Source organism: Syngnathus typhle, linkage group LG4 (genome assembly GCF_033458585.1).
Source record: "Syngnathus typhle isolate RoL2023-S1 ecotype Sweden linkage group LG4, RoL_Styp_1.0, whole genome shotgun sequence".
NCBI lineage: Eukaryota > Metazoa > Chordata > Actinopteri > Syngnathiformes > Syngnathidae > Syngnathus > Syngnathus typhle.
This window is the reverse complement of record NC_083741.1, coordinates 17,431,715-17,458,585: the sequence shown is the minus strand read 5'-3', so window position 1 is coordinate 17,458,585 and position 26,871 is coordinate 17,431,715. Positions and strand designations below refer to the sequence as shown.

The following is a 26,871-nucleotide window of genomic DNA, read 5'->3' as shown; positions in this document are numbered from 1 at the left end:
TAAACAGGCCGGCGAAGAACAACTGCTTAACGCTTTCCTCTTCCTACCTAGACACACTAGAAAAGGCGCTAGGCGATGCCGAAGCTTGAAGTTCCCTAGAAGCCTTTTAGACTTGTCATCCATTAGAGGCGCCAAGCGACTTAAGAGCAACATTCGTTCCGTGCTGATTATGACGCCCAACAGCACAGGATAACGAAACCTACCGATTAAAGCAATCCTAAAGAGGCAAGGTAACGTAATGACAACGGCTGTAGCGGCTAGCGGGCAGCACGATGCATCACGTTTTCCACTGCTATCTAGAAGCTAGCTGAATGAACCTAGCTTCTTTCACCTGCTTATTATTACCCGGTGCACAGAAGCTAATAAGGAAAACAAATCTGTTGCCCGTTAAGTAAAATCGAACTTTGATGCATCTAGTAGCTAAGGTACATGCTATGCTAGTGCTGTCAAGACCACACGAGCGCTTCGAGTTGTAGCTGCTTAAAACTGGTATTTTTTTCCCATGCCATTTTCTTAACACTTAGTTTTATAAGCGATCAAGAAGACGAGCTTGGCTGTTTGCAATGACCACTGGCAGTGATTTCCCCAAATGGTGTTGAAAATGTGCCAATTTTACACGAACATACGTGAACTGCACATTTTGAGCGCACACTTACACTGCACTACATCTTATTAAAACGTCAAACATTTAATATTCCACCATGCCACGGACTCTGGATAGTTCGCGCAAGTTTTTTTTCTTTCTTTTTCTTCCCCTAATCGTTTTAGTTGCACGCTATCATTCCGTGACCTTTGCAGCCTGATAACTCAGCCAAAATGGATGTAGGCGACTTGTGACGTGATGTGTAAACAAGTTACAAGCGATGTTACCTCGCGTGATGCATCCACGGGGCGCTGTGAAAAAAGCAACGGAGAGAACAGCTGTTTGCTTACATCACCCTCTGCGCTAACTAACGTTGATCTGTGCTCCGCTGTGTTAGCCACAGATTAGCATTTTAGTTAACGGAACATTTACATAACTTTGCACGTCCAGCGACCTCATTTCGGAGTTGTGTGTTGACTTCGAGGCTTGCCCGCTTAAGAGTCACTTAGGTTGTCTTGTAATGCATTTGATATAATCTTGACTAGATTACGGGAAGCTAAGGTAGGTTGTATAATCATCGGAACTGCCTTAGTTGGATATTAATACAGATGTCACGATGACTAAAAGTGTGTTTAATAGATGTTTAGAACGTGTGTTCATGCTTCCTTCTTAAATGTTTACTCCCGGCTGTCAGCCTCGCTGCGCGGGAGTCCGCTTGAATCCATTGTGTTATTTTCCACGAGACCGTTAGGGAGCGCCGTATATTTTTGCACTTTCCATCAGTGGTTGTCAAACAAATACTTCATATATAAACCGAAGTTTCCCCATCTTGTAATAGTGTGCCTTTTTTCTTCCGCAACAAACGTATCTTATTTTAAGATACATCTCTTGTGATTATAATGCATTTGCCGTACCTACATGAAATTCCATTGGAGTTTGTAAAAGTTTTTGCTTAAGCTTTTTTTTTTCTCATTTTTTTCCACTGTTCTGTCTGGATAAAAAGGACACAGATTGAGGGTACAAAGTTGATTTTTTATTTTTTTTTTTGGTAGTGACTGTGGTGGTACAGTGCAGCCAAGTGTATCTTTTTGTTGCTCTTCTTTTTTGTGTTTTTGGACTGTCGAACATGATTTATACAAATTCAGTTTTAACACTATTGTGCTTTGACCCCAAGCTACTCTTGACACATGTGTCCATATCATTTGTTGTTGAGCACACTGCCAAGTTTGAACAACTGGGCCACAACTGCTTTTACAAAGAGTCTCTTGTACTTTGGAACTGGGATTTTTATTTTTTTTTTGCAAACCACATGGTAGCAAGTAACAAAGATAACACTTTATAGGCAGTATATTTAGATGTTATGACAATGCATTCATTACATTCGAGTTTGCGGAGAATGTGTTTAATTTTGGTACTTCAAACTGAGGATGTTTGGGGAACACTGTATGCCACTAATATCATAGAGAAAAATAAATATACCATGGTTTTAAGGTACATTGTTCTTGCAGTGAGCCATGCATGAGCTGACAGCCCAGGTCACCAGCAGCCTGCTGCCTTTCCCTGCGGTGACCCTCGAGGCTGTGGGAGAGGATGAGATCACGCAGGACTCCGAGCTTCACGGAAAATTTTCCGTAGGTGGGTGCAGGGCCAATCTTTCTTTCACGTCATCCAGACATATAGTTAGATTTTTCTCAATGCTTACTTAAAAAGAAACCTGACGACAAACTTGTTGTGTTCTGGGTTCATGAAGGCCGCGGAGGACATGCTTGGCTCGCCAGCGGCCCCCATCTTGAGATTGTCCACGCACTTACAGCTAAACGTACGTCTGCATACCGTTTTCGTGGTGAAGAGCCCCCGCCCAGTATCCTCACGGCGAGGGACTTCAGCTGGCTCAAAAGGTCAGAGCGATGACTGTCGCTTTCTTCCCATTTGTACTTTTTGACCCCAAATTTATTTCCTTCGCAGCCGTTTGTATGCGTCTTTGTTGTCATGAGTCAGAAACAAGCACTGATGAGTATTTTTGATGGATACATTTGCTGGAGGAAAAATCTGATTCTAATAATGTTCTTAATCACATTAGGTCTGGATTGCTAGTGGGCTTGGAAGAAACAGAAGGCAGTGTGCTGTGTCTGTATGACTTGGGACTGTCCAAAGTGACAAAGGCTGTGGTTATACCAGGCAGTGTGAGTTTCCTCTGCTCTGCACTAAATGACATCAAAACCTCAATCTTACAAATCACATTTTACATAAAAACGTTTTCTGCCTGTATTTTTTTTTTCTCGACTGTAGATCACAGCCATTGAGCCTTTAGTGAGCTATGGTGGGGCAAGCACTTCCACCCAGCACCTCCACCAGAGTCTTCGCTGGTTCTTTGGCATCGCCGCTGTCGTAACAGATATCGGCCATGTTCTGCTTGTGGACCTCTGTCTGGATGACATGTCTTTTTGCCGGAGTGAGCTGCAGGCTTCAGGTGAGCTGAAAGAGGCAGGTTCCCCCTGTGTAGTGAGTGTCTCATTCTAAGTCCGTCGTCCCATTCTTGGGTTTCACAGGTTTGCAAGTAGTGACCAAAACTGCGAGAGAGATTCCCAGACTCCGAGAAGTGAGCCACAGAGAGGGCAGACACCTTTCCCTCCAGCTCAACGGACCAAGTGGTGTATCCGCGACAGCCCTGCAGTACATCCCCAGAACAAACCAACTGGCCGTGGGCTTCTCTGATGGCCACTTGCAACTATGGAACTTGAAGTCTCTCAGAAAAGAGTGAGACTTTCTCTCGTTTCTCAAAATATACCTTTTCAGTCTTCGGGCCAACAGAGTAATGTGTAACCAACTGCGCCAATTACCTTCACGCCACTCATCTACGGACTGCAATGCAATGGAACAACTTTGAACCCTGGTGTTCTTTTTTGGGAAAACATTTTGATTCTTTAGTTTACACTGTATTGCATATTTTTATAGAACCACAAACAACATGGCTGTATTGTCAAAAAAGAAGAAACTCTTGCCAATCGTAGCTTCATTTACTCATGAATTCTGGTGACAGAGACTCTACACTTTGCTCTTTCGCCACAAGCACATTTAAATAAGAAGTCGTTAAATTCAGGCTCAGCAATGTTTTTAACATCCATGCGCCTTGATCAGTGCACAGTAAATGCTTACTTGTGGAAGACACCAGAGCAGTATTTTATAAATATATTCTAAAAGCAAGTGTACAAATGCCCTTGTTGTACTTGTAGATACCACTCCCAATTGGATGGTGGCAGAGTGCCCGTTCATGCCTTCACCTTCCAGGAGCCGGAAAATGACCCCAGAAACTGCTGCTACCTCTGGGCTGTCCAGTCTTCTCAAGATCAGTAAGTTTACAACACAATTACGTGGACTAACCGTATTTAGTTGGCAGAATACCCTTCCTGCAGGATTTCTAGATCCACCAGTCTCATCTCTCATTTCCTTCGCATCCACACAGAGAAGGCGATACGGTCAGCCTCCGTCTTCTACAGATGGCTTTCAGTGAGCGGAAATGTCTCACCTCAGGGAAGATCCTCTATGAGGTATGAGGAACATTACGACTTCTGTCTAAGAAAAGCGCTCGTCCCCGCCTGCCTCCTTACCTGTTATTATGCTGCTCAGGGTCTAGAGTACTGTGAGGAGCGTTACAGTCAGGAGCTGAGTGGTGCGGCGTTTCCTCTCAGAGCCCAGACCACCAACACCCGTCTGCTGAGCTGCCGGACCATTGAGAAATTTCGACCCCACCCAGACAGGGATGACAGCCTGAATGAAGGTCAGATTGGTCACATATTACTGACAGATATTTGTATTTGTACATTGCCATATATCTATCTATCTATCTATAAATATATATATCCTCCTTCCTCCATCTTTCAGTCGCATCTCCGGACACCAGTGTGTCCATCTTTAGTTGGCAAGTCAAGGCCTACGGAGAGGGAATGCCATCGACCTACATTGGGGTTTTTGACATCAACCGTTGGTACCATGCACAGATGCCGGATTCATTCAGGTACAGTGGAGCTTGTGTGGATTGTTGGCAACTTCACTAATGTATTTTGGATTGTATTAAATGATTAATCAACTTTGTTACTCTCTGTGCCTCTAATTGCCCCTTGGGGATGAACGAAACTTGATTGATGCTATCCTCCTAAAGGTCTTTTTAAAATGTAAATGCTTTCAAATCGCTAAAAAATGACCAATATTTAATACCTCATAGGATAATGACTATAATTTGCGCAGTTAGTGCTAATCAAGTGTTAACTGTAATACAATATACAATACTGTTATCAGGTCATTATGACAGTAACTTGAGTTGCTCTGTTTGTTTTTGTTTACAGAATGGGCGAATCTCTGCAGAACTGCCCCTATCTGGCTGTTTGGTCTTTGGACCCAGTGATACAAATGTCTGCTCAGAAGATCTTACTAGATGTGATTGTGCATGATCACAGTCTCAGTCGGGGGCTACCTTTAACTTTTCCCCCACCAGAACAGTACTTTAACCCTACCGCATACAACTTTGGTAAATGTGTTATCTGTTTACATGTTGTCATTTTTTTTTTTTTTTTTTTTTAAACTTTGTTTGCTGGTTTAGGTCAGGTTTTCAATTGTTGTAATACTTTTCTATGTAATAAATTACCATAACATCAGTTTTACTTATTTTTTTACAGATGCTACTTGCCTGTTCAGCTCTGGAATTGTTCATTCAATGTGCTCTGGATATCAGAAACAGGTTTGTGACTCATTTGTTATATTACTCATACAACAAATGTCTGTCCATCTATTTTTTGAAGAACACCTTGGCTGAATGTTTCCATTGCATTCCTCTTCCACTTTCAGACCTTGAGCTTTTTGAAGAAAGCTGCTCCATGTTCCAGTGATGCCATTTCCAGCAACTACTCACGCTGCCTCATGTCAGGCCTCCTATCATCTCGTCTTGCTGATGCACACACCTCCAGTCTCTCTCAGGTGCACGTCATTTTTTTTTCCAAGTAATGTGTTATGTAATTGTGCATTTCTTGCTGTCTATTGTATTTTTCTAACTTTGTCCTCTCGAGCCATGGGCCTTTGGTGTATGACTGAGTCATCGAACAGCTTTTATTGTCTTCTACAGAAGCTACATTATTTTCACCGCAACATTTATCAATTGTTAATAGGAGGAGCAACTGGATGCCATCCTGTCGACTGCAGTAGAGACCAGCACTTTGGGACTGATCACTGGTTGTATCAAGCAGTGGACTACAGAGGGTGAGAGGCCGTCTCCAGAAAGTTTGATATTTGTTTTCTGTTTGGCACCACTCCATATCGACTTTGATACTTATTTTTAATTATGTCCTATCAGAACAACCTGGCTCCGCACTAAACCTTCGCTATATCTTGGATTGGGCCTGGAACAAAGTGACCCAGACCAAGGAGGAACTGGATGGCATTTGTATGTTCCTGGACATTCTCATTTGCAATAGAACACCATGTTGAAAAGAATGAGAACTTTAAGGTACCATCAATTGTCACTTGTGTGTTTGCGCCCAAGGTGCACCTCTGTTCGACAGCTCGTCCAACTTCACAGATCCTCAGACTATACAGCTGCTGCAGCACAATCAAAGACTTCTGGAGAACCTCGGCACCATCTTCCGCTGTCTGCTCACTGAAGCTCAGGAGCTCACGCAGAAAGGTGATGCACACATTTCACCACACGCTGAAACATTGCTTTCAGTCATTGTCTGCCAGAAGTTTCAGAATACAACCCACTGGAGTCGATATGGCAAATATAACGTAATCTGCTTATGCTCTGACTAATAGTTATTTACGCATGCATGAGAAATTCCTGATGTACACAATGACTACTGAATTACAGGAATGCCAGTCAGGTTTGACCATCTTCACCTCGGTTTCATATTTACAGTTAAGTACATTGTAATTAATAGTTGCGGCTCTTTATTGATTTGTGCAGGTCTCGTGGGACTCATCAACAAGAATGTGGCTTCTAGTCTGATTTCCAAGTACGCTCAGGTGGTCCTCTGGTTCTGTCGCACTGGCCTGCTGCCTGAAGTATCAGGTAATCATGTTTGGGAAGAGACTTTCATTGTGTTTCCACTGCGCGGCTTATAACTTGTTTTCTCTATAGATGTTGATGCGTTGCAGATCTCCAGGCCTTTCTTCAGTCACTCAGTCTTTAGCAACTATTACTCCATTCGCAGGGAGGAGCTCACCTCTTTGGCAAAGTGAGTGCTCTTATTTTATTTTTATTTTTTTTCCCCCTCCCCAACTTTATTTAATGTGATTCTTTTGTCACAGGGGGAAGTGGTGTGCAGACTGCCTCATGATTGACAATTTGGTTGGCCAATGTGGAGAACATTTGGCCAACCTATGGAAAAGAGATGAAGGTGGAACAGGACAATACCCTCCACCGAGCCTTCATGTATGCTTAAGTGTACCTTCTCTTAAAAACTCACCATACGTATGTGATGCAAAACCATTCATGAACAGTTGAATATCTCATCTGCAGGCTTTGCTGGATATATATCTACTGGACAGTGTTGATGAGGCTGCAAAACATGCGATTGTATCCTTCACAAACACAAGTCGGCCGCACCTTTTGTGGTTCATTGTATCAGTATGTCAAAATCATATATCTGTGTTAGCCTTGACTTGCTCTTGGGTAATCTACTTATTGTTGGATGTCATGTGGTCGTTCCCCAATGAGGAGGGATCATCGGTGGAGTCGTACCCCATGGCCTTTGACGTCCCTATTGGATTGCTCAATCTTGTGCAAGGCCTTTGGCTGCTGGACCACCGTGACCACCAGGTCTGCACGTACAAATATATGAATAAAAAGCAACTGCCAACATGACTATTATAACTTCAGCGAACTTTTTTTTCCCCCCTCCACTGTCTCCTATCCCCTGTCTCTCCTGATTAGCGTTCATTTGAAGTGCTTCTGAATCCGAACACTTCTCGGAGTCAATTTGAGTGGCTGCATGAGCGTGTCCTACAAGCGTTAATGTGTGAGGGCCAACATTCCATGGCAGTCCGCTACTTTAACGCCGCAAAGCCCCCCGTTTGCTCCATCTCTCAGGCCAGACTCTATCTGGCTGTACTGCTACACAACAAGTAAGCAGACAAACAGCAATATAGCAGTAGTTGAGTTTTTATTCTGTACGGCTGTTACTTTCCAACATGTTTGTGTAGCTTCAATAACTTCCCAATGTTCCTCCCGCTTCCCAGGTGTCTCACTGAGGCATTGTCATTGCTACGGCAACACTCGAATCTTCTCAACAGGGCTGAGCTGCTTGGCTTTGTGTACGAGAGCTGTCAGGAACTGGGCCTCATCAAAGACTTGCTCAAACTGCCACTTGGCCCCACTGAGCAGGTCACTTTTGTCTTAATAGCTGTTAAAGCTGATTTGTAAAGAATCTTAGCTTTCTAGTTTACCATCACTTCTTTGTTTTGTTCTTAGGAGGCTTTGGAAAATTTTCTACAAGGTACGGGCGGTCTCCAAAACAGGGAAATACTAATGGTTCATTACCTTCAGCAAGCTAACTACGTGCCAGCCCTGCGACTCAACCACAGCCTCAAAATGCAGCTCGTGGTATGCCACGCATCCAAACACAACTGTTCCCGTCATCAACCTTTTACGTATATAGATAATGAGTTTACAACCATTTGCTCTTGTTGCTTTATTGTTAGAATGAGCGAGACCCAAAGCTTAAAGAGCGATCAGAAACCCGCAACTCTATATTGGAGCAGTACGGTAAAGTTCTACCCAGAGTTCAGAGGAAACTGGCGATGGAGAGACCCAAACCCTATCAACATCCCAGCACCATCTACAAAGAAGGTAACAGGGGCATGAAATGAGAGGAAGCCTTCACGTACATCTTTTCATTTGCATATCTTAATTTTCTCAATTGTGGTGCAGTGACTCGTCCACAGCCACTCTCAACCATCAGTAAGCGTCCTGCTAATCAGAAAGTGATGTCTCGAGCGGGCTTCATTAACAATGTCTTGAACAAGATTGAGGAGGTGTGGTTGGCCAAAGGAGAGACCCCACCGTCTTCCCCTGCTAAGAGGTAATCTAACAACAAACTAGATAAAGCATTTTTTAATTATTAGCTTACTCGTGTCAAATTGTGCCTTTCTGTTCAAGAACTGCCAGATTCCTGAGCCCACCACCTAAGCCTGCATCTCAAGCTCAAATGGAACCATTCCTGGGAACGCCAATAACTATGAGCTCGAAACGAAAGTCAAGGTACTTCCTTAAAAGCCAGAGTAAAGCATTGTTCCATCAATCAGACTATTCAATCAAATAAAAAATGAACTCTGTGTTCACTATTCAAAATGTGCTTCACACTCTTCCCTCATCTCACATTTGACATAGGCAGGTGGACTTTATGGTTCATCCTTCCTGCCACACCCCTCGACCTCTTCTCACCCCTGACAGACCCTCTTGGGCCATTCAAAAAAGCACCACCAAGGTCCCTGAATTCAGCTTGCTTCAAACTCCACAGATTGTGAAGGTGAAACCAATTGTTGATCCCTTGTCACCGTTCAAAGTAATATGATTTTCTGTCAAATTTTAACATACTTCTTGTCCCGTCAGCGTGCTCGTGCCATGGCTGCTTCTGGTGCCATCTTCTCAGACTTTACCCCTCAGTCCATCCTCCGCAATAGCCAGAGGCCCACTCCCATGGCCACTCCTTCTGCATCACCAGGGCGCTCAGTCACCCCTCCTCTTCGCAGCAAAGACAGCAGGATCTCTTTTACCCAAGTCGCCCGATCTGCTGCGTTGGAAAATGACACGCATTGGACCAATGGCGTAAGACCACTTCGTCTATGCCAACTAACTGCTATGTCTTGTATTGTATTGGGATCAATTGTATCTTTTGTATTTTCTTCTCTAGATGGCAGCAGACAGTGAGATTAGCCTACTCGCCAAAAGAGCCAGTTTGCCTCGCCCACGCAAAACCTGGTCTTCACAACTTGATGACAATGAAGAAGCGGAGTCTCCCCATGTGAAGTTCATGCCACCTAAAGGTGGTATTTCCTCACCGCAGCTGAGCTGTTCTGTAAAGGAGTCATTCTCGGTCCAAGAAGCTGGAAAATTAACCAACCCGTTGGACTCCAAGCAAGCTCCACTCAGCTTGAGCTTGGACACAAGTCAGATGACGGACACCACTCTGGAGTTCTATGACGCAGACGAACATCAGGAGGATGAGCATATCGACCCGGATAAAGATGACGTTGTGACTGTGAATCTCAAGTTTTTCAGTGAAAAAGAACCTGAGCAGAACTTTGTTCCAGTGACTGAGCCAGCTTCTCTGCAGCTATCAAATGAGAATGAAAACCAGGAGCTCAAAGAACAAGAGACTTTTGAAGATGAGATAAAGATCGCTGTAGAGCAAGAGGATGACAACAAAGTAGAAGTGGGGAACCAACTCGACGAGTCGGGAAGCGAACAAGAAAATGCTGAGCTTATTGTCAAAGAACAAGAAGTTGAATGGGAAATGGAGAAAAAAACTGACACTGAATCAGGGAGCAAACAAGAACTTGCTGAAGTAGACCAAGAACAATTATCCTGTCAAGGTAATTAGTTATTAGATTCATCACATCAAGCACATTTGAAAGGCCTTCTTTCATTCATTGTGTGACTTGACATCACATGTTTCTGTTGCTAGGTGACCTGGCTGACACTGCCCCAGAGACAGACCCTCATCCTCAGTCGTTGATCGCAGAGAACAACACAGCGCAGTCAGAAGTCCTCGAGTCCACTGCCATTTTAGAGCACGCTCAAGCCGTCACGTTCACGCAGCATGTGAACGTATATGCAGATGGCGACGCCACAAAATTCATCCAGCACATGGATGCATTTGGAGACACTGAAGCTCCAGCCTTCACTGAGCATGCACAAGCATGTGGAGACACTGACCCAGCTGAGAATTTGGAGCAAACAACAGGTGTGTCCTGGGAGAAATAACCATGCTCGAGTGATTATTTTATTTGTATGAATAAATAATAACCACTCAATTCTTCATCCATTAGATTTGACTGAGTTTGTGGAACGGCATTTGTTTGGTAGTGGCCTGTCTCCTCCTCTGACTCGGTCTGGAATTCATACCTTATCACAGCCAGCCAGCGGGTATGTGTTTTGATTTACCCTTTACATATTACCAATACAAGGCAGGCAAGTTAGAATTTCATTGCTCAACTATGGTGGATGATAACCCGAATGATCAATTCTATTAATTCTAGCGCCATTTTGGTATTTAGTTTCTTCTTGGATTACAAATTATGTATATTCTGTCAGAAATCAAAAACGTTATTAAAATGGAAAAATAATCCCCCCTTGCTTTATTTCAGCGAGGTAGAAGAGGAAGAGCAAGCTTGTGCCGAAGTTCCACCCACGTTCTCCGACCAAAAATCCACCGCCTCAGTGTCATCTTCCGAGTCGACAAGCACAGACTCCCACTGTAAGGAAAACGCGTGGTTCCCTGTGCCCCATTTAAATGCTCAGATGCTTTTTTTCTTGTCTCCTAGCGGTTGTTAGTTTGAACGATAGCGAAGAACTTTCGAGCTCCGAGTCTGAAGAGGAGGAGGAATCTGATGAGGCAGAGGAAGAGAAGGAAGAAGAGGAGGATTCTGGTAGTGACGTGGAGATCATTCAGGAGGTCCACGGTAACGGGACGCTACGAGGCCTCCCAGCCAGCTCGGCATTTGGTCATGAAGAACACAATGACTTCTTATCGACTTTCTCGGAGCAGGACGCTGCCCAGTTTTCTCTTTTACCGCCAGATGTTGAGATGAAGGTATTGTGCAAGTGAAAATCTAAATCAAATAAATGTCAGTGTAGGGCTTAAAAGTACTGTTTGTTTGCTTGCTTCCAGATGGTCGAAGAGGAAATGGAAGGAGAGGTATTAATGGTGAGACTTGGCGCTGATACGGAAGCGGCAGGGGCGCTTGAGGATGAGGGGCCAGTTTCGTCCTACATGGAGCTCAAACCTTCGACCACTCTCCTGGTTCCGCTTCAGCTCATGGAGGACCAACAGGAGGAGGTGGACAGCGTGCCACTCCAACTGCCTGACCTGCAGCAACCCGTCGCACCGGACGAGCAGAAATGTGAAACTCATGGCACTTTCTCGTTGGTGCTGGACATGGATGAAGACGGCGATAAGGTGGCGGATGTTTTACCCGCGGAGTATTGTCCCCAGCCACCGGAACTTATAGCAGTGGCCTCAGATGATCTTGCAACAGACCCAAATATTGTCCTTCTGGCACCTGATGTGCTTGAGTCTGAGGTGGTCACACCAGAAGATGATGGGAATGAAATGGAACTTGAAGATGAGAATGAAATCAAGAGGCAGGTTGAGCCACAGAACAAAATCAATAGGCAGGTTGAGCCACAGAACAATTACACTGAGGCAGAACTGAATGTTGGAGACCCTCAAGAACATCTCGCTGCTAAAGAGCTTGAGCCAGACGTTCCAGCAGACTCTGAGCCCACCCTGCTGCAGGACACTGCAGAAACTGTGGAGGACAGAGAAAGCGAGAATTATGCGATAGTGCAAGATGATGCCTATGTGGAGATGGAACAAGAGGCACCTGAAATAGTGCAAGATGATGCCTATGTGGAGATGAAACAGGAGGCACCTGAAATTGCTGAGAGCCAGAAGGGCTCTGAAGAAAACAAGCCTACTAAAATGGAAGAGGCTGTCAACCATGCTGAGACCGCAAGCTCTCCAGAGGAACAACAGCAACATCTTGATAATAAGGAAGAGCGTCCAAGTGAGATGAAAACAAGTAATGAAGAAGTTCAAGAAGCTTTCACTTCAATCAATGACCCTGAAGAGCATGTCTCAGAAACTTCAACGTCTCAGAAGAAGACATTTCAGTTCACTCCCACCCGAATGATTACACGGTCGAGGAGAACGGTTACGTTCATCACTCCTGTCTTCCAGGAACCGGAGTTTGGAGATAACAACCAAGCAGTCTCCTCCTCACCCAGTCGAACCGCTCGAAAGAAAGAAGCCAAAATTCGAGCCGATACACCTCGGAGAAGCTCTCGAAAAGTTCTTCAAGTCCAGGAGGACAGTCCAAAGAATGCCCAGGATCAGGAGGAGGCAATGGATGTTAACGATACATCAGCTTTACAAATATACTCTAACGCCTCTGCCTCCAAACGACGAGCTTCTCAAAAAGCTGCGCCTGTAAAAACTCCCCTTAAGAGTAAGCCGGATGCCAGAGAGGAGGAACCAGATGACTTTGCTCCCAAAGCAGCCACCAAGACTTCCACCCGTGCCAAACGCACAAGCTCTCTGACAGACACCCCGAGGGGGTCCAGTCGGAGAGGCCTTGACAGCAGTGAGGTGTTACAAACGACAACACTGGAAGTCCTAACAGAGGAGAACAAAGAACACGTGGATGTTTTTTCACCGACGGTCACGCGTAGCACCAGAAAGACCAGGCTCAAACCATCAAAGGAGGAAGAGGACGGAACGCAGCCCAACTTCAGCCCCTCGAGAGCCACGCGTCAGTCCAGGCGCAACACTTTGAATGTCTTTCCACAGGTATGCGGTCACCTCTCGTGTGAATTTACACTAGTGCAAGACATAGAAAAAAAGCTCAAGGTTTACAGCTGCAAAATGATCACAAGTGACACTACAATATAATATCAATGAATCAAAATTCAGGTCTGTGGATTTATTTACAAATTGTAAATTTAAGAAATTACGCAGATCTGAGTGGCTGGACTGGTAGATATTTTTATATCGGTTGTGATGTCATATTTTGCTGATCAATCAATGACCTCTCCAACGCCTTCAGAGTGCAACAAAGGAGGCGAGCATCAGCCATGACTTGCTCGAGCCCAAAGTGAACAGCACTGCGGGTCGCGCGAGCCAACGGCGGAGAACCAGAGGAAAACTGTGGGACCACCCGGAGGAAGACATGGTCTTACTGGCTACACCTTTGGAAGTGAATTCGGAAACGCCGGTAGCAGACGCCCTCATCAAGAGGCTCCAGGACGAAGAGGAGAAGCAGAAAGGTACAATGTGTAACGCCATTTTCAAAACATGACCTAGTGCACTACATGTTCACATAGGCTACTGTTGTTATTCCCAGGAGGAGCTATCGGAAAGATCTCAAAGACCAGGAGTATGACATCATCCATAGATGTCCTGATGGTGGATTCTGCAAAGGACGAGACCAGCGCAGGAGAACGTTCTTTTATCTACTTGCCCTCACGGAGGCGAACAAAAGGTGATAGTTATGTCAATCTCACCACCAATAGTTCAGAACCATTCTGGTCCTCATTTGAGTGTGTCTGTGTTTGTCAGCCGGCAGAGCAGAGTCTCCTGAGTCTGCAGGCCCCAGTGAAGATGTTCAAGTGGGCGTCACTCGCAATACGAGAAGAGGTGCTTCAAAGGTCAGCATTTACAATTTTAAAATAAAATCTGTTTATAACCTTGCCCTCCTATCCATTTTGAAACTCAAATGTGGCCTTTAAGAGGACAAAGGTTTGCCCATTGATAGTGTCGTCAGAATAGAATAGAATAGAATAGAATAGAATAGAATAGAATAGAATAGAATAGAATAGATCTACCCACCTATTTTGACGTCAGTTGTTTCATGCTTTTCAGAAAGAATCGATTTCAGATGACGACACGGGAAAAGCAAAAGCAGTTTCCAAAAGCAGAAAAAGTTCCAAACGAACAGCCAAGTAAGAAATGCTTTGGACTTATTCCTTGACTACTATAGATTTATGTCAGTTTACTCTGGTCAACAATTTTGTACTCATTTTCTAAATCAGAAGTCAACGATAAATTTTTTTACAAGTTAATTTTTTTATATATTATTATAAAGTTTGATATGTTTTAGGATATCATAGTTACATGTCTAGTTTTCTCTAATAGACAGCATTGTTAAAATGCAAAGGATGCCCATCCCATTAGCATCCTTTCATTTTTCTTTTTTTTCCTTGACACACCACCTTAAAATCCAGATCTGCCGCAGAGCCGCTTCCTCTAGTTGAAGTGGATTTGATCTCGCCGCTGCCCAGCCCAGCCAATCCGGCCCCGCAAGCCCAGAAGAGAGCGAAGAAAGAGCCAGCCCGGACATCATACGGCATGAACCTCCGCCGTAAACGCATCATGGACAATATTTTTACCAAGCCCGTAACACGCAGGAAGAACCTTTGATTGAAAATAGACTTAAAACTGCTGCTAAAAGTGCTGCTCAGTTATTTGGGGGTGTTCAAAGCCTGCATCAGTGGCAATTGTTTTGGTCTGAACCTGGAAGTTATTGGCTGCTTTAAGACACAGAGGCTCCTGCTAAAAAGCACCAGACAAAGGTGTCACTTTGCCTCTTGTGAGGCTTTAAATCTATCCGCTTTTACATTTTAGCTGTTTCATTTTTAATATCTTTAAACACTGCTGTTAAGAAAAGCAATCAATGTTTCTAATGTGTAAATGGTTATTTTTTTGTTCCAAATAAAGTAAATAATGACTCCTAAATAATTATGTTCAGTTTTTTCCCCCCACATTTACTTAATACAGTGATCCCTCGCTACTTTGCGGTTCGTTTATCACGGCTTCACTGCATCGTGGATTTTTTTTTCCAGTCAAAAAAAAAATTGTTATAATAAGAGTTCTAAAAACATTTGCAGTGTTGTACTTTGTTATAAAAGAAGTTGTTATAATAAAAGACTTCTGAAAACATATTTACAGTATTGTACATTGTTATAAAGAGTTGTTATAAGTCCTAAACTCATATTTACAGTATGTATGCTTTAGCTGCAGATACATCTACAAAATGTGCATAGCGCTGCTATGGTAACTTGTGACCACTAGAGGTCCCTGTCTAACCAAGGTTTACAACAGAACGTCACATCTACGTGAGTTACACATATGTATAATATTTATATTTTCATTTTCTGTGTTATTTATATGATTGTATTATTTACATGTTTGAAACTATTATCTAATGTTCTAATAATATGCACTTAAATTGTTTCATATATACCTATTGACACAAAAAATGTACAGATGAGAGTGACCCTACTTCACAGATTTCACTTATCGCGGCGTGGTTTTGGAACCAATTATCTGCAATAAACGAGGGATTACTGTATCTAGTCACACCGTTAGTCTTAAATTTTTATTTGGATGTGTCATATGCCTGTAAATGCACACCTGAATCCCTTTCCGGGTGCAGCCTGTTCCTAAACGGATACAGTTGTATCTTCTTTTTTTTTTAGTAATTAAAAGGACTAAAGTCTTTGTGTCTCACTGTGACCTTGGATCTGCGGCGTTGCGGAGAAACAGGAGCGTTCCTCGCAAGGAAAGCGCGCAGACTGCGTCACTGCCACCCAAAAACAGAGACAATCAGAATAGTGTGGAACAAGCTGTCAAACGTGTTGATTTCATGTTGCGCCTTTAATGTGCAGGTTACTGTCCCTGCACAGTTCCATCTTATAGGTTGTTGCTGCTGCTGCTTTCCGATACTATTCGTGGAAAGCTCATATATAAATGTATATATAATCGACATATAGCGTCGGCCTTTGGGTTCACAGTAGAGATAAAAAAAAAGAAATGAATGCATGTTTAGTCTTTTTAATCTTTTTTTGCTGTTTTTTTTCCTCTCAATTAAAACAAATCAATCAGCCAGTTGGTTTTCTTTATTTAATCTCTGATATCAGACAAAACCAAATTGTGAATCAGTCACCTAGGCCAGTGCTTCTCAAATAGTGGGGCGCGGTGCTATTCCTGGGGGGGCGCGTGTGACCCTGGGGAACAGGCTTTTTTTTTGGCAGTACTAGAATAAAGTGTAATTGCGCGTTTACTACAGCAGGGGGCAGTGGCGCTCTCATTGTTACTTTTGTCACGTTTGCGACAGTGCAACATTTTACGACTTACAAGACAAGTTAGGATAGTCACGGTAGGGAGGGGGGGCGCGAATAGTTTTCTTCTTGCTAGGGGGGGCGTAACAGAAAATAATTGGGAAGCACTGGGTTAAATAAAGGTTAACCTAAAAAAAAAAAAAAAAAAAAAAAAGTGAACCCTGAACTTTGAACCCGCGGTGACCCCGCGGTGACCCCGTGGTGACCCCTGGGTGACCCCTGGGTGACCTTTGAACCCTGAACTTTCAACTCTAGTTAAAAATCGAAAATGTGCACATGACCCCGTGAACTTTGAACCGACCTTTGACCCCTGGGTGAACTTTGAACCGTAAACTTTGACCTTTGACCCCTAGCTAATTACGTTTTTTTTTTTTTTTTAAACCGGCATAGCAGAACGATCCATGGTCTTCAGATGCCGCGCTGTCGCCATCTCCTGGTCAGTTAGTGAAATGCTTTTGCTGATGTTTTTTTTTTTCTCAATTAAAACAAATCAATTAGCCAGTTGGTTTTCTTTATTTAATATCTATTATCAGACAAAACCAAATTGTGAATCAGTCACCTAGGCTATAGCAGAACAAACAATCCATGGTCTTCAGATGCCACGCTGTCGCCATCTCCTGGTCAGCTAGTGAAATGCTTTTGCTGTTTTTTTCCCCTCTCAATTAAAACAAATCAATCAGCCAGTTGGCTTTCTTTATTTAATATCTGATATCAGACAAAACCAAATTGTGAATCAGTCACCTAGGCTATAGCAGTACAAACAATCCATGGTCTTCAGATGCCACGCTGTCGCCATCTCCTGGTCAGCTAGTGAAATGCTTTTGCTGTTTTTTTTCCCTCTCAATTAAAACAAATCAATCAGCCAGTTGGTTTTCTATATTTAATATCTGATATCAGACAAAACCAAATTGTGAATCAGTCACCTAGGCTATAGCAGAACAAACAATCCATGGTCTTCAGATGCCACGCTGTCGCCATCTCCTGGTCAGCTAGTGAAATGCTTTTGCTGTTTTTTTTTCCTCTCAATTAAAACAAATCAATCAGCCAGTTGGTTTTCTTTATTTAATCTCTGATATCAGACAAAACCAAATTGTGAATCAGTCACCTAGGCCAGTGCTTCTCAAATAGTGGGGCGCGGTGCTATTCCTGGGGGGGCGCGTGTGACCCTGGGGAACAGGCTTTTTTTTTGGCAGTACTAGAATAAAGTGTAATTGCGCGTTTACTACAGCAGGGGGCAGTGGCGCTCTCATTGTTACTTCTGTCACGTTTGCGACAGTGCAACATTTTACGACTTACAAGACAAGTTAGGATAGTCACGGTGGGGAGGGGGGGCGCGAATAGTTTTCTTCTTGCTAGGGGGGGGCGTAACAGAAAATAATTGAGAAGCACTGCTTTAAATGATGATGTTGAAACTTGAAAAATACCTCACTTTCATGAACAAGATCTCTGAAAGAATTCTCTTTATTTGAGAAAAACATCACTGAAATAGTTGGTGCCAAAAACGTTGCAGGTTCTCTTGCAATCTTTTGCAGGTTCTGGCCTCACAATGAGCCGAACAACATGAATAATTGTGAAAACTGCGTTGAGATACGTGCGCATAGCGGTGCCTGGAACGACCACCCATGTGACATTAGTCACGACTACATCTGCAAGAGGCCCCTTTGTGAGTATAGGTCTTGTTTTGTAACTACAGTATTAGCGTGTCACTACACTAAAAAAAGAAGGATGTCATGCTCTCCGCCGTGGCACCTTCTCACAACCGCCACTGGGCCTGCCCATCAAAGCCAGTCTTGTCAAATGGATTCAATATTAACATTGGTCAACTCTCCCTCTTGAACTTTTTATAATTTCATAATTGACAATGTTTATTAAGAAATGATAACTTCTGAGTAGTTCCTTTTTTTGCCAGAATATGTTCACAAATCATCTCTCAAAACGTGGCCACTGTTCAACCCTTTGTGGGACTCAACAGCAACGTTTGAGTGTCTTCTAATGTGCGCTCTATTTTCATATAGATGGCACCAGCACTACAGCCAATGTCACCTGTCCTACTCCTGCTCCCTATCCCAACACAACTACAGCCAAGCCTGTCACCAACACCACTACAGCCACGCCTGTCACCTGTCCAACTCCTGCTCCCTGCCCCACTACGGTCAAGCCTGCTACTTGTCCTACTTCTCCTCCCGCCCCTACTACCACCAAGCCTGCCACCTGTCCCCCTTGCACCACTACCGCCAAGCCTGCCACCTGTCCCCCTTGCACCACTACCGCTACCGCCAAGGCTGCTACCTCTCCCCCTTGCACCACTACCGCCAAGGTTGCCACCTGTCCTACTCCTGCTCCCTGCCCCACTTGTCCTCCTCTGACCAACGGGGAGCTCGAGATGTGCGCAATCTTCACCAAGGAGAAGGCGTGTTCCTCCCGCAACGTGACATGCTCGTGCCTGCTCGCCATGCTTGCCAACCCCGTGAGTCAATGGTTTGTACTGGAAATTCAAACATCAAGTGGGCATTGCTTGTTCAGCTCAACATATACACCAAAATAGTCTTGTGGTATTTATTTTCATCTTCATGGCCAAAGGTGATCGTAGACACCAGTAAATTGGATTCACCCACGTTCAGTAATGTTTTTCCACGTTGCCGTGCATCGCCTTGTTGTCAGCATTCTTTTTTGTTGGGGTGTGCACAGAATGGTGGATTCCACGCTCCGCTCAACGGTCTTAGCGTGGCCCGGAGGATTGTCATCAGAGGACGATCCAATCCCCAGGCAAAGAGGTACGCACACACACGCACACACACACACACAAAGAAGGCCGCTAGCACAACGGAATTTGTGCGGCAGGCTGGTAGTCAATCTGGACGTGCGTGACGCCAGCGGAAAGAACGTTACCAAGGCGCTGCAACTGAATATGGACTTGGAGAGCCAAATCTTCACCCTCAAATCCAGAGTGGGCCGTAAGTGGAGTCACAAGCAGACCAGGGACCTTCCCCAAGGACGCCCCTTCAAAGCTGGTCTCCCCTTCAAGGTGATTAAAGATGCTTGAAAAATCAGTTTTTGTTACCGATTGATCGCAGAATGAGCTTACTGAGCCTGCCGCCATCTTGTCATTGTTCAGATTGTCATCAAGTGCGGGAGTGGCACTTTCCACCTGGACTTCAACGATGAGCTCCAGGTGGACTTCACAGGTCCTAGACTTGATATCAAGCGCATCAACTTGCTGGCGGTGTGGCAAGTGATGCTCAGCAGCGTCCAACTGATGTGATGACGCGGCCGTGTGACGACGCTTCCTGTCAGGGCGTCGGCATGCCGACAGCAATCAGCTCTGTTCCAATGTATCGGTATCTTTTAGGGCTTGGTTGCCACCAGTTGTTTTTTCTTTTTAGACTAGTTGTGTAAGATAATCTCACGGTACAATATATTCACAGCATTGAGGCGCTTGCATGGACAATTGAGTGCCGGTCGTAAGAATTTAATTGAAAACAAATGAAGTTATTTTCTGAAGCGTATATATGTCACTTTTTTCAACTGATGTACGCGTGTTTGAACCAAAATAAAGGCGTTAAATCTTTCTGATGATTTCTTTCAGTCAAATCTGTAGCATCTCCAAATTGAACTGCCATGAGACTCTTATTGAGGTTTGCCAAATAGATTGTCTGTGTATAAGATTTGTGTGGTGAAAAACCCAGGTTGACATAAAACATCATAGCAATCTTTTCATGGTCTTTTAGATTGTATTTATTAACAAGCCAATCAAACGTGAAAAATGCATTTGTAAAATATGTGTTAATTTTTTCATGCATTCATAATTTTCATTTTCCATGGGACATAAATGACCCCCCCCCCCCCCCCCCTAAAGTGGAATGTTGCGTGCATATGAATGATTCATGGTGGCAGCCGGCAGGCAAGGTGAAAGTGAAACCTGATCTCCTGCTCAACTTCACTAACAAGCAATATAGCATACTAACGGAGGAAATACTATAAAACAACCTGCACAGCTAATTGTTGTGTACTGTTAACTAACTATTTCAAATCATATCGTCTTTTCTTTCCTGCACATTACAGTGTCTCATTATACAGCATGTAATACGACACAGGTAGGTGTGTGTGTGTGTGTGTGTGTCGCTCTCTGCCCTGGCCTGTGTCATTCCTCCTGTAATAAGCACCAGACATGCACGGCAGGGACTGCGTCAAAGTGGCCGTCAGAGTCCGACCATTCAACAAGGTCAGTGAGTTTTCATTCTCTCTTACATTTTCTACAGTCGGCTTTTGTACTTGTACAGGTTTATTGACCCATGTGCCATAATCACATACCTTGTGGTAATTAAGTTGTCTGTTTTTAAAAGTGCCCTGTGATTGACTGGCAACCAGTCTATCTATAATCAATATTATAATCTGAAGTCAATGAATGAAGTCATAATTTAGTTCAAGTTCTAGGTACCTGATGGAGAAGTATCGTTTTTCCATCGCCCATTTGGTGTTGTTCACGGTCCTGGTCGACAGAGAGAACGGGATGCAGGCTGCCGTTGCATCATTGCCATGGCAGCAAACTCCATCAGCATCCAGGACCCGCGCGACTCTCAGTGCCGCCGCTCTTTCTGCTTTGACTATGCCTACTGGTCCCACAGCGGTTACATCATTCAGGACCACACTGGCCTCTACCTGCCTGAGGAGGCAGGCGGGCGCTATGCGGACCAGGTAAGGATAGGGGGGCATAACAGAAGCAAATTTAGAAGTACATTATTATTATCATTATTCTTGTTATAGAATAATAAAGGCAGATTCAAAATTTGCACAAAATAGGTATGTAGAAAAGTTGCATTTTGACATTTGACATGGCATTTTTGTAAAAATGTAATTTGCGAAACTATCGCCACAGAAGTTAATCTTTCAAATCTTCACAGATGGCAAAGCCAAAGTATAGTGCGTAAATACTTTTTCCATGTCATCTCCCCCCAGGACTGTGTCTTTCAGGACCTTGGAGAGGGAATACTGGAAAATGCACTCCAGGTACTAAACATCATTAGGTTCTTATTTTCAAAAGAGACAGTATAATGTAATTTCGAGCTGTTGGCTGATGCGTGTAGGGTTACAATGCCACTCTGCTGGCTTATGGCCAGACAGGCTCTGGGAAGAGTTACTCTATGGTGGGCTACAGGCCCAATAAAGGCCTGGTTCCTAAACTGTGTGAGCGACTGTTTGAAGCCATTAAAGAAAACCAGGAGATGAGACAATGCCAGGTATGTTATGTTGTGTTTTTGTGGATGTGGACACTTGTTCTAAATGTCCTCATGTTTGACGTACTCACAGGTCTTCTTCAGTATGTTGGAAATCTACAATGAGCAGGTAAAATAAGTCATGATGTTGCCATGGTAATAATAATCCTCTTTCTTCTTTTCTTTATCTTAGTGAATAACCTTGCTCTTCACCTTCACGTCTCACCAGGTGGTAGACCTGCTGTCTCGTGGTTCTCGTCCTCCTGGGGGGCTCCGTGTCCGTGAGGAGCAGCACAGGGGCTTCTATGTTGAGGGTCTGCGAACAGTTCCTTGCGATAGTGCAGCACAGGTGACGAGACACCCCACTGTAAAAATAAATAAATAAAAATACTCAAGATGTAATATTCTACAAATGCTGTAGGTGGAGCAGTTGATGGAGCAAGGCACCAGAACCAGAACCACGGCCGCCACGCACATGAACGCAAACAGCAGCCGCTCACACATGCTCATTGTGTTACAGCTCAAACAGGTGACGTCCATTCTTATGTCACAAGCCACAAATTACAATATTCATACTTGTCACTAGGAAAGATTTAGTTAGTGAGTTACCAACTGTTGTCTTGGTGACAGAAGCTCCATTTGCTCATTAATTAATGAGCCCTTTGTGAACCTCTTGTGAAGATCTTGTCTAAAGAGAGCGTCACCAAACAGTCCAACATTAACCTGGTGGACCTGGCAGGAAGCGAGCGTCAGAGATCGGCGTCGTCCGAGGCCGACCGTCTCAAAGAGGGCACGGCCATCAACTTGAGCCTCACGACTCTGGGCAATGTCATCAGGTCCGCGCGGCCTGCTCTTTCCGTCATCTATTCTTTGACATCCTTCTTCTTGCTTGTAGTGCCCTCGCTGACATGGCGGTGGGGAGGAAGGTGGTGCATGTTCCGTACAGAGATTCGGTTCTCACCAAACTGCTGCAGTCTGCTTTGGGGGGAAACAGCCGCACTGTTATGGTGATTACTGACACACCCTCACTGTGTTAATACATACTCGTAGGTATGATACATGTTCACGTTACAGATTGCCACACTGAGCCCTGCGGACATCTGCTATGAAGAGTCTCTGTCCACACTACGGTTTGCTGAGAGGTACAATGGAAATATCTTGAAGGAGCTTTTGGGTGCCAGTGATCAACCTTGTTTTAATTTTTTCAACTCAAACATGATTGTGTTTAAGTCTCAAAATACAGTCAAACCAAATATTTGAGTAATGCAGTTACGGTTTTGTTTAGGGCAAAGCACATCCAGAACCGCCCTGTGGTGAACGAGCGCCCCACCGAGCGTCTGGTCAAAGAACTCAAAGCTGAGAATGCCAGGCTGATGCAACGGTTGAGTCGACTTGGCCAGGATGGCCGGAGTGCCAATGATGAAACCAGTAAGCAAGCTGGCTTGTTGACTATATTGTGACAGAATTTCACGAGTGGGGTGATTGTGCGTTTGCACGGATGCGCAGAGGAGATCCGTCAGCTGCTGACACATAATGAGCTCCAGATCAGAACCATTCACACTCTGTGGGAGCAACATCTGCAGGAGGCACTTCGGGACTGGGAGCAACAATATGCCAACATCACACAGGTACTTGCATGCACACACACACACTTGAAACCCTAACCCTAGTTTTAAACTCTCGTTTGAAACTCTAGTTTAAAACCCTGACCCTAATTTTAACTGAACTTTAAACTAGTTTGGGTACAAAATGAAATTTTCCCAAGACTTCACACACGTTACACCGACTCCCATTCCTTTTTTAATGTGCATGTGTGCGTGTCAGGAGAGGAGAATGATGCAGATGTATCCTTACATCCTGAACATCAACGAGGACGCTCAGCTGTCCGGTGTAGTTAAGCTGTTCATCCAAGAGGGTCGGTAATATTTTATCCATCACTCTAGCATGGATGCATGAGCAGTTTTGATATATTTTAGTTTTCACCTATGTGGTTCTTTCAGGTGAGTGGGACATTGGCCTCAGTGAAGGCAGCCTCAGATCCATCACCATCAAGGGTTTAGGGTACAGATGACGCTCACACCATGGCTCGCATAAAAGACAACGATCGTGTAATACATCGTGCATTTGTGTGTCAGGATTCAACAGCGTCATCTTGTGTTGAAAAACAACCAGCGGCGTGTAACGCTAACCCCGCTGAAGAGTTCCAAGGTGACCATCAATGGAAAAGTGGTTTCTCAGACCACTGAGCTGCAGCACCTGGTGGGTGTCACCACGTACGCTCCCAAACATTTAGTCCATGCGAGGACATAACATTTTCATCGGGTTCCATCCAGGACCGACTCATTCTCGGGTCCAACTGCACTTACATTTATATCGGTTTCCCGTCTGAGAGAGTCGCTAACGACTGGAGCTGCTACGACTATGACTACTTCCTGTCTGAGTTGGCCGCCGCTGAGGGCATCCACCTGGGTGAACCAAAAACACTAACAACTGAAAGTTGTTCCTGATTTTGTATTTCTTTTTTTGAATAAACACTCAGCTAAGGCCATTTATGTTTAGGTGAACGCAGCTCAGATTCCAGTCAGACGGATCCCAGTTTGCTGGCCGTCTTTTATGACTACATCAAATTGATGCCCCTGGTGGCTGAAGCCAATCAGATGAGCCAGGAACTTAATAAGGTAATAAATAGTTCAAAAAGCAGTTCAGGTAGAATGTAACACGATGCAAGATGACATTTATGAAACTCACATCGATGATGGTCTGCAGGATGTGGAGTTCAAACTGGAGATTAAGAATCTGGTGCTGTCTGACTCAAAAGGACACGACCTGGAGAAAGAGATAGTTTGCAGAGTCACTTCTCAGCACACCAAACAGGTTTCCACAAATCTCTCACATCTCATTACAGCATAATTGCCCAGTATCTATAAAGGTGTTTATTATTTTTTGGATTTTTCCATGATTAGGTTTGGATATGGTCCAAGGCAAAATTTGTGAACCGCAAATTCCTGATGGAAGAACTCTACCAGCAACATCAGGAAGAGATAAAAGTCCAACATGTAATTTCAAACATGGATCTCTCAAACTTCTTTCTTTTAGCATATTTCCAAGTAGGACTTGAACCTAATGAAATTCTGCCAGACAGGAGAAGGCCTCTCCATTGCTGGCCTGCCCAGAGACAAAGACCCTTTTTGGGATCCAGTAGAGCCGTTGCTCCTGGGGACTACTCACCTCTGGCTGCAGTCTCTGGCCTTCCGTATTCCCGTGGACGAACAACTGGAGGTACCGAGGCCGTGGCTCGTCATCATACTGATGACACTAATCATAATGTGTGTGTGTTAGGTGCTTGGGTCCGAAGGTAGTGAGGAGGCCATCCTTCAAGCTAAGCTCGTTCCTTGCAACGCTGACGGATTGTACTGGACAACACACTTGCACGACTTCCACTTCAAATCCAACAATCTCGCAGCCTTCAATTTGTCTTTCCCACTCGGCAGGCCTCTGGGCGAAGACGACATCCTCATCGACCCGTCTGAGCTGCTCGGCCGGCGTCTTGACGTCCAGCTGGTTGTGGAGCAATGCTTCGGTTTGCGCTGGATCAGGGAGGCTCGCAGTCGAGGCATTCAGATTGGGTCTGCTTGATGACACACAGACGGAGAAATGATAGATGGCCAGATGTTACAAGGCTTCTTTTTGTGTTTGCATGAATTAGTTTCAGTCTTTTGGACAGTGGCGGTCGTCTGTACACGCCGGCTGCTTGGCACAACGTCAACCCTGCGCTGCATCACAAAGTACACTTTGCCTCCCTTCGTGTCTCCCAACAGCTACTGGACTACCTTCAGAGCAGCGCTGTTCTTCTGGAGCTTTGGGGGCTTCAAGGTGTGAGCGTGACAAGGCGGCTAAGTCACTCAAGGAAACGAGAAAAAAAAAGATTTTAGAATTTGTTTTGTACTCAAAAGCAGATTTTTGTAGAACGTTGACATATAGCGGCGAAACTTTGTGTTTCTGACAGAGGGCTGTGCAGAATTGGTATCATCTGTGGAAGGCGCTCAAGTGACCACAGAGGGCATTGTCATCATTGATGAGACTGGCATGGTTAATACTATTGTGAGTCCAATTTTTCATTTGTCTCCACCACCACGGCCTTGCTGAAATCAGCATTGCAAAGCAAACAATGTGTTACCATCACATTGAATGCCTGCCGCAGAATGAATCAGACTTAGTTTGGTATGAAATGGAAAGTGAATTAAATCATACCGGTAAAACCCATTTGCACTTCAAACACGGATTAGGGTTTCAAACGAGGGTTTGGGGTTAGCAGGGTTTGGGTTAGGGCTAGGTTTAGGGCACGGGGCTATTGTAAGGGTTAGTGTTAGTGAGCGGAATGATACAAATATAAAGAAACAGAATAAGACATGATTCATACTTACAGCATTCACACAATGAATGGTTGCATGTAACGTGCAGCCCGCAGATTGCTTGGAGATGAACAGTTCACTGAGGAGACTTCAGAGAGACCTTGAAGAACAGAAAAGAGTCAATAACAACCTCATGAAGGAGAATCAACTTTTAAGAGGACAACTCAACGTGACCAACGGTAACACAATCACACAAATACATCAGTCTGTTTCCGCAATGTCACATCTCTCCAGTAGGCGGTGACAGTGGGCGGAGTCGCTCGGTTCGGCCCAGTTGCGACGCAGAGTTTGCCCGCTCATTGAAGCAGTTCTACCACAACATGACCTCAGTCAAGGCTCAGCTGCAGAGTCTGCGCAGACACAGGCCCAGCGTACGTCCACACGCACGCTCCTATGTGGTCACTTTGAGCAGAAGCTTGTTTTCTGGCAGGAGTCATGTGACCTGATGGGACTCCGCCTCTACGTGGACGAGCACAGCGGTCTGCTGAAGGACTTCTCCGAACAGCTGGAACAAAGCGTGTCCGCTCTCAAACAAGACGTCGCCGCAATCGTCCGACGCAAGCGGGAACGATCGGGAACTTGGTCTTGACTCGAGGAAACGTTAAGCACTGAGTGTGAAATAGGAGTACAGAATAAAACACAACTCACGTTCAAACTGTGTCTGTAACACTACTTTAGATCACTATTTTATTTAATTTGATACTACGGTGGTCAGAGAAACCCTGTCAGACATAAAAAATAAGAGACGGAAATTTAAGTAATAAATCACAAGTA

General features: G+C 44.4%; 2 protein-coding genes across 3 annotated transcripts; both read left to right on the top strand.

Annotated features, from left to right (window-relative positions):
* The first annotated feature begins 19 nt into the window (after positions 1 to 19).
* On the top strand, positions 20 to 15,291 carry ahctf1 (AT hook containing transcription factor 1). 2 transcript variants are annotated; one of them, XM_061276129.1, is made up of 40 exons: positions 20 to 225; positions 2,092 to 2,218; positions 2,334 to 2,481; positions 2,664 to 2,766; positions 2,873 to 3,053; positions 3,133 to 3,340; positions 3,817 to 3,933; positions 4,047 to 4,131; positions 4,211 to 4,361; positions 4,466 to 4,598; positions 4,927 to 5,108; positions 5,257 to 5,318; positions 5,426 to 5,554; positions 5,743 to 5,833; positions 5,928 to 6,017; positions 6,117 to 6,257; positions 6,537 to 6,641; positions 6,711 to 6,807; positions 6,881 to 7,004; positions 7,092 to 7,151; positions 7,248 to 7,391; positions 7,506 to 7,696; positions 7,811 to 7,955; positions 8,043 to 8,174; positions 8,273 to 8,420; positions 8,502 to 8,652; positions 8,730 to 8,831; positions 8,961 to 9,099; positions 9,183 to 9,398; positions 9,484 to 10,165; positions 10,258 to 10,536; positions 10,622 to 10,718; positions 10,940 to 11,049; positions 11,117 to 11,385; positions 11,464 to 13,143; positions 13,400 to 13,619; positions 13,697 to 13,834; positions 13,912 to 14,000; positions 14,215 to 14,294; positions 14,577 to 15,291. In XM_061276129.1, exons 2-40 carry the CDS (start codon positions 2,098 to 2,100, stop codon positions 14,770 to 14,772), a joined length of 7,536 nt encoding a protein of 2,511 aa, XP_061132113.1. In that variant the 5' UTR covers positions 20 to 225; positions 2,092 to 2,097; the 3' UTR covers positions 14,773 to 15,291. The 2 variants fall into 2 exon arrangements, with proteins under 2 accessions (XP_061132113.1, XP_061132112.1); XM_061276128.1 differs by having other exon boundaries at positions 20 to 230.
* A 5,332-nt stretch (positions 15,292 to 20,623) lies between these two features.
* kif28 (kinesin family member 28) lies at positions 20,624 to 26,752 on the top strand. Its single transcript, XM_061277161.1, has 27 exons — positions 20,624 to 20,694; positions 20,973 to 21,167; positions 21,429 to 21,479; positions 21,557 to 21,709; positions 21,780 to 21,815; positions 21,915 to 22,034; positions 22,107 to 22,214; positions 22,367 to 22,521; positions 22,581 to 22,692; positions 22,760 to 22,827; positions 22,971 to 23,113; positions 23,192 to 23,313; positions 23,510 to 23,600; positions 23,686 to 23,746; positions 23,821 to 23,944; positions 24,019 to 24,154; positions 24,245 to 24,363; positions 24,452 to 24,559; positions 24,649 to 24,741; positions 24,824 to 24,964; positions 25,025 to 25,095; positions 25,177 to 25,311; positions 25,392 to 25,558; positions 25,692 to 25,786; positions 26,147 to 26,276; positions 26,332 to 26,468; positions 26,528 to 26,752. Exons 1-27 carry the CDS (start codon positions 20,641 to 20,643, stop codon positions 26,684 to 26,686), a joined length of 3,084 nt encoding a protein of 1,027 aa, XP_061133145.1. The 5' UTR covers positions 20,624 to 20,640; the 3' UTR covers positions 26,687 to 26,752.
* Positions 26,753 to 26,871: the final 119 nt, after the last annotated feature.

Excerpts from the sequence above, each read along its gene's own strand:
- ahctf1 (XM_061276129.1), top strand. The coding sequence starts at position 2,098 with ATGCATGAGCTGACAGCCCAGGTCACCAGCAGCCTGCTGCCTTTCCCT. Across the intron at positions 3,054-3,132 it reads GAGTGAGCTGCAGGCTTCAG|GTTTGCAAGTAGTGACCAAA; the intron begins GTGAGCTGAAAG and ends TGGGTTTCACAG. Across the intron at positions 6,258-6,536 it reads TCAGGAGCTCACGCAGAAAG|GTCTCGTGGGACTCATCAAC; the intron begins GTGATGCACACA and ends TGATTTGTGCAG.
- kif28 (XM_061277161.1), top strand. The coding sequence starts at position 20,641 with ATGCACGGCAGGGACTGCGTCAAAGTGGCCGTCAGAGTCCGACCATTC. Across the intron at positions 21,168-21,428 it reads GCGGGCGCTATGCGGACCAG|GACTGTGTCTTTCAGGACCT; the intron begins GTAAGGATAGGG and ends ATCTCCCCCCAG. Across the intron at positions 24,364-24,451 it reads TGAGCCAGGAACTTAATAAG|GATGTGGAGTTCAAACTGGA; the intron begins GTAATAAATAGT and ends GATGGTCTGCAG.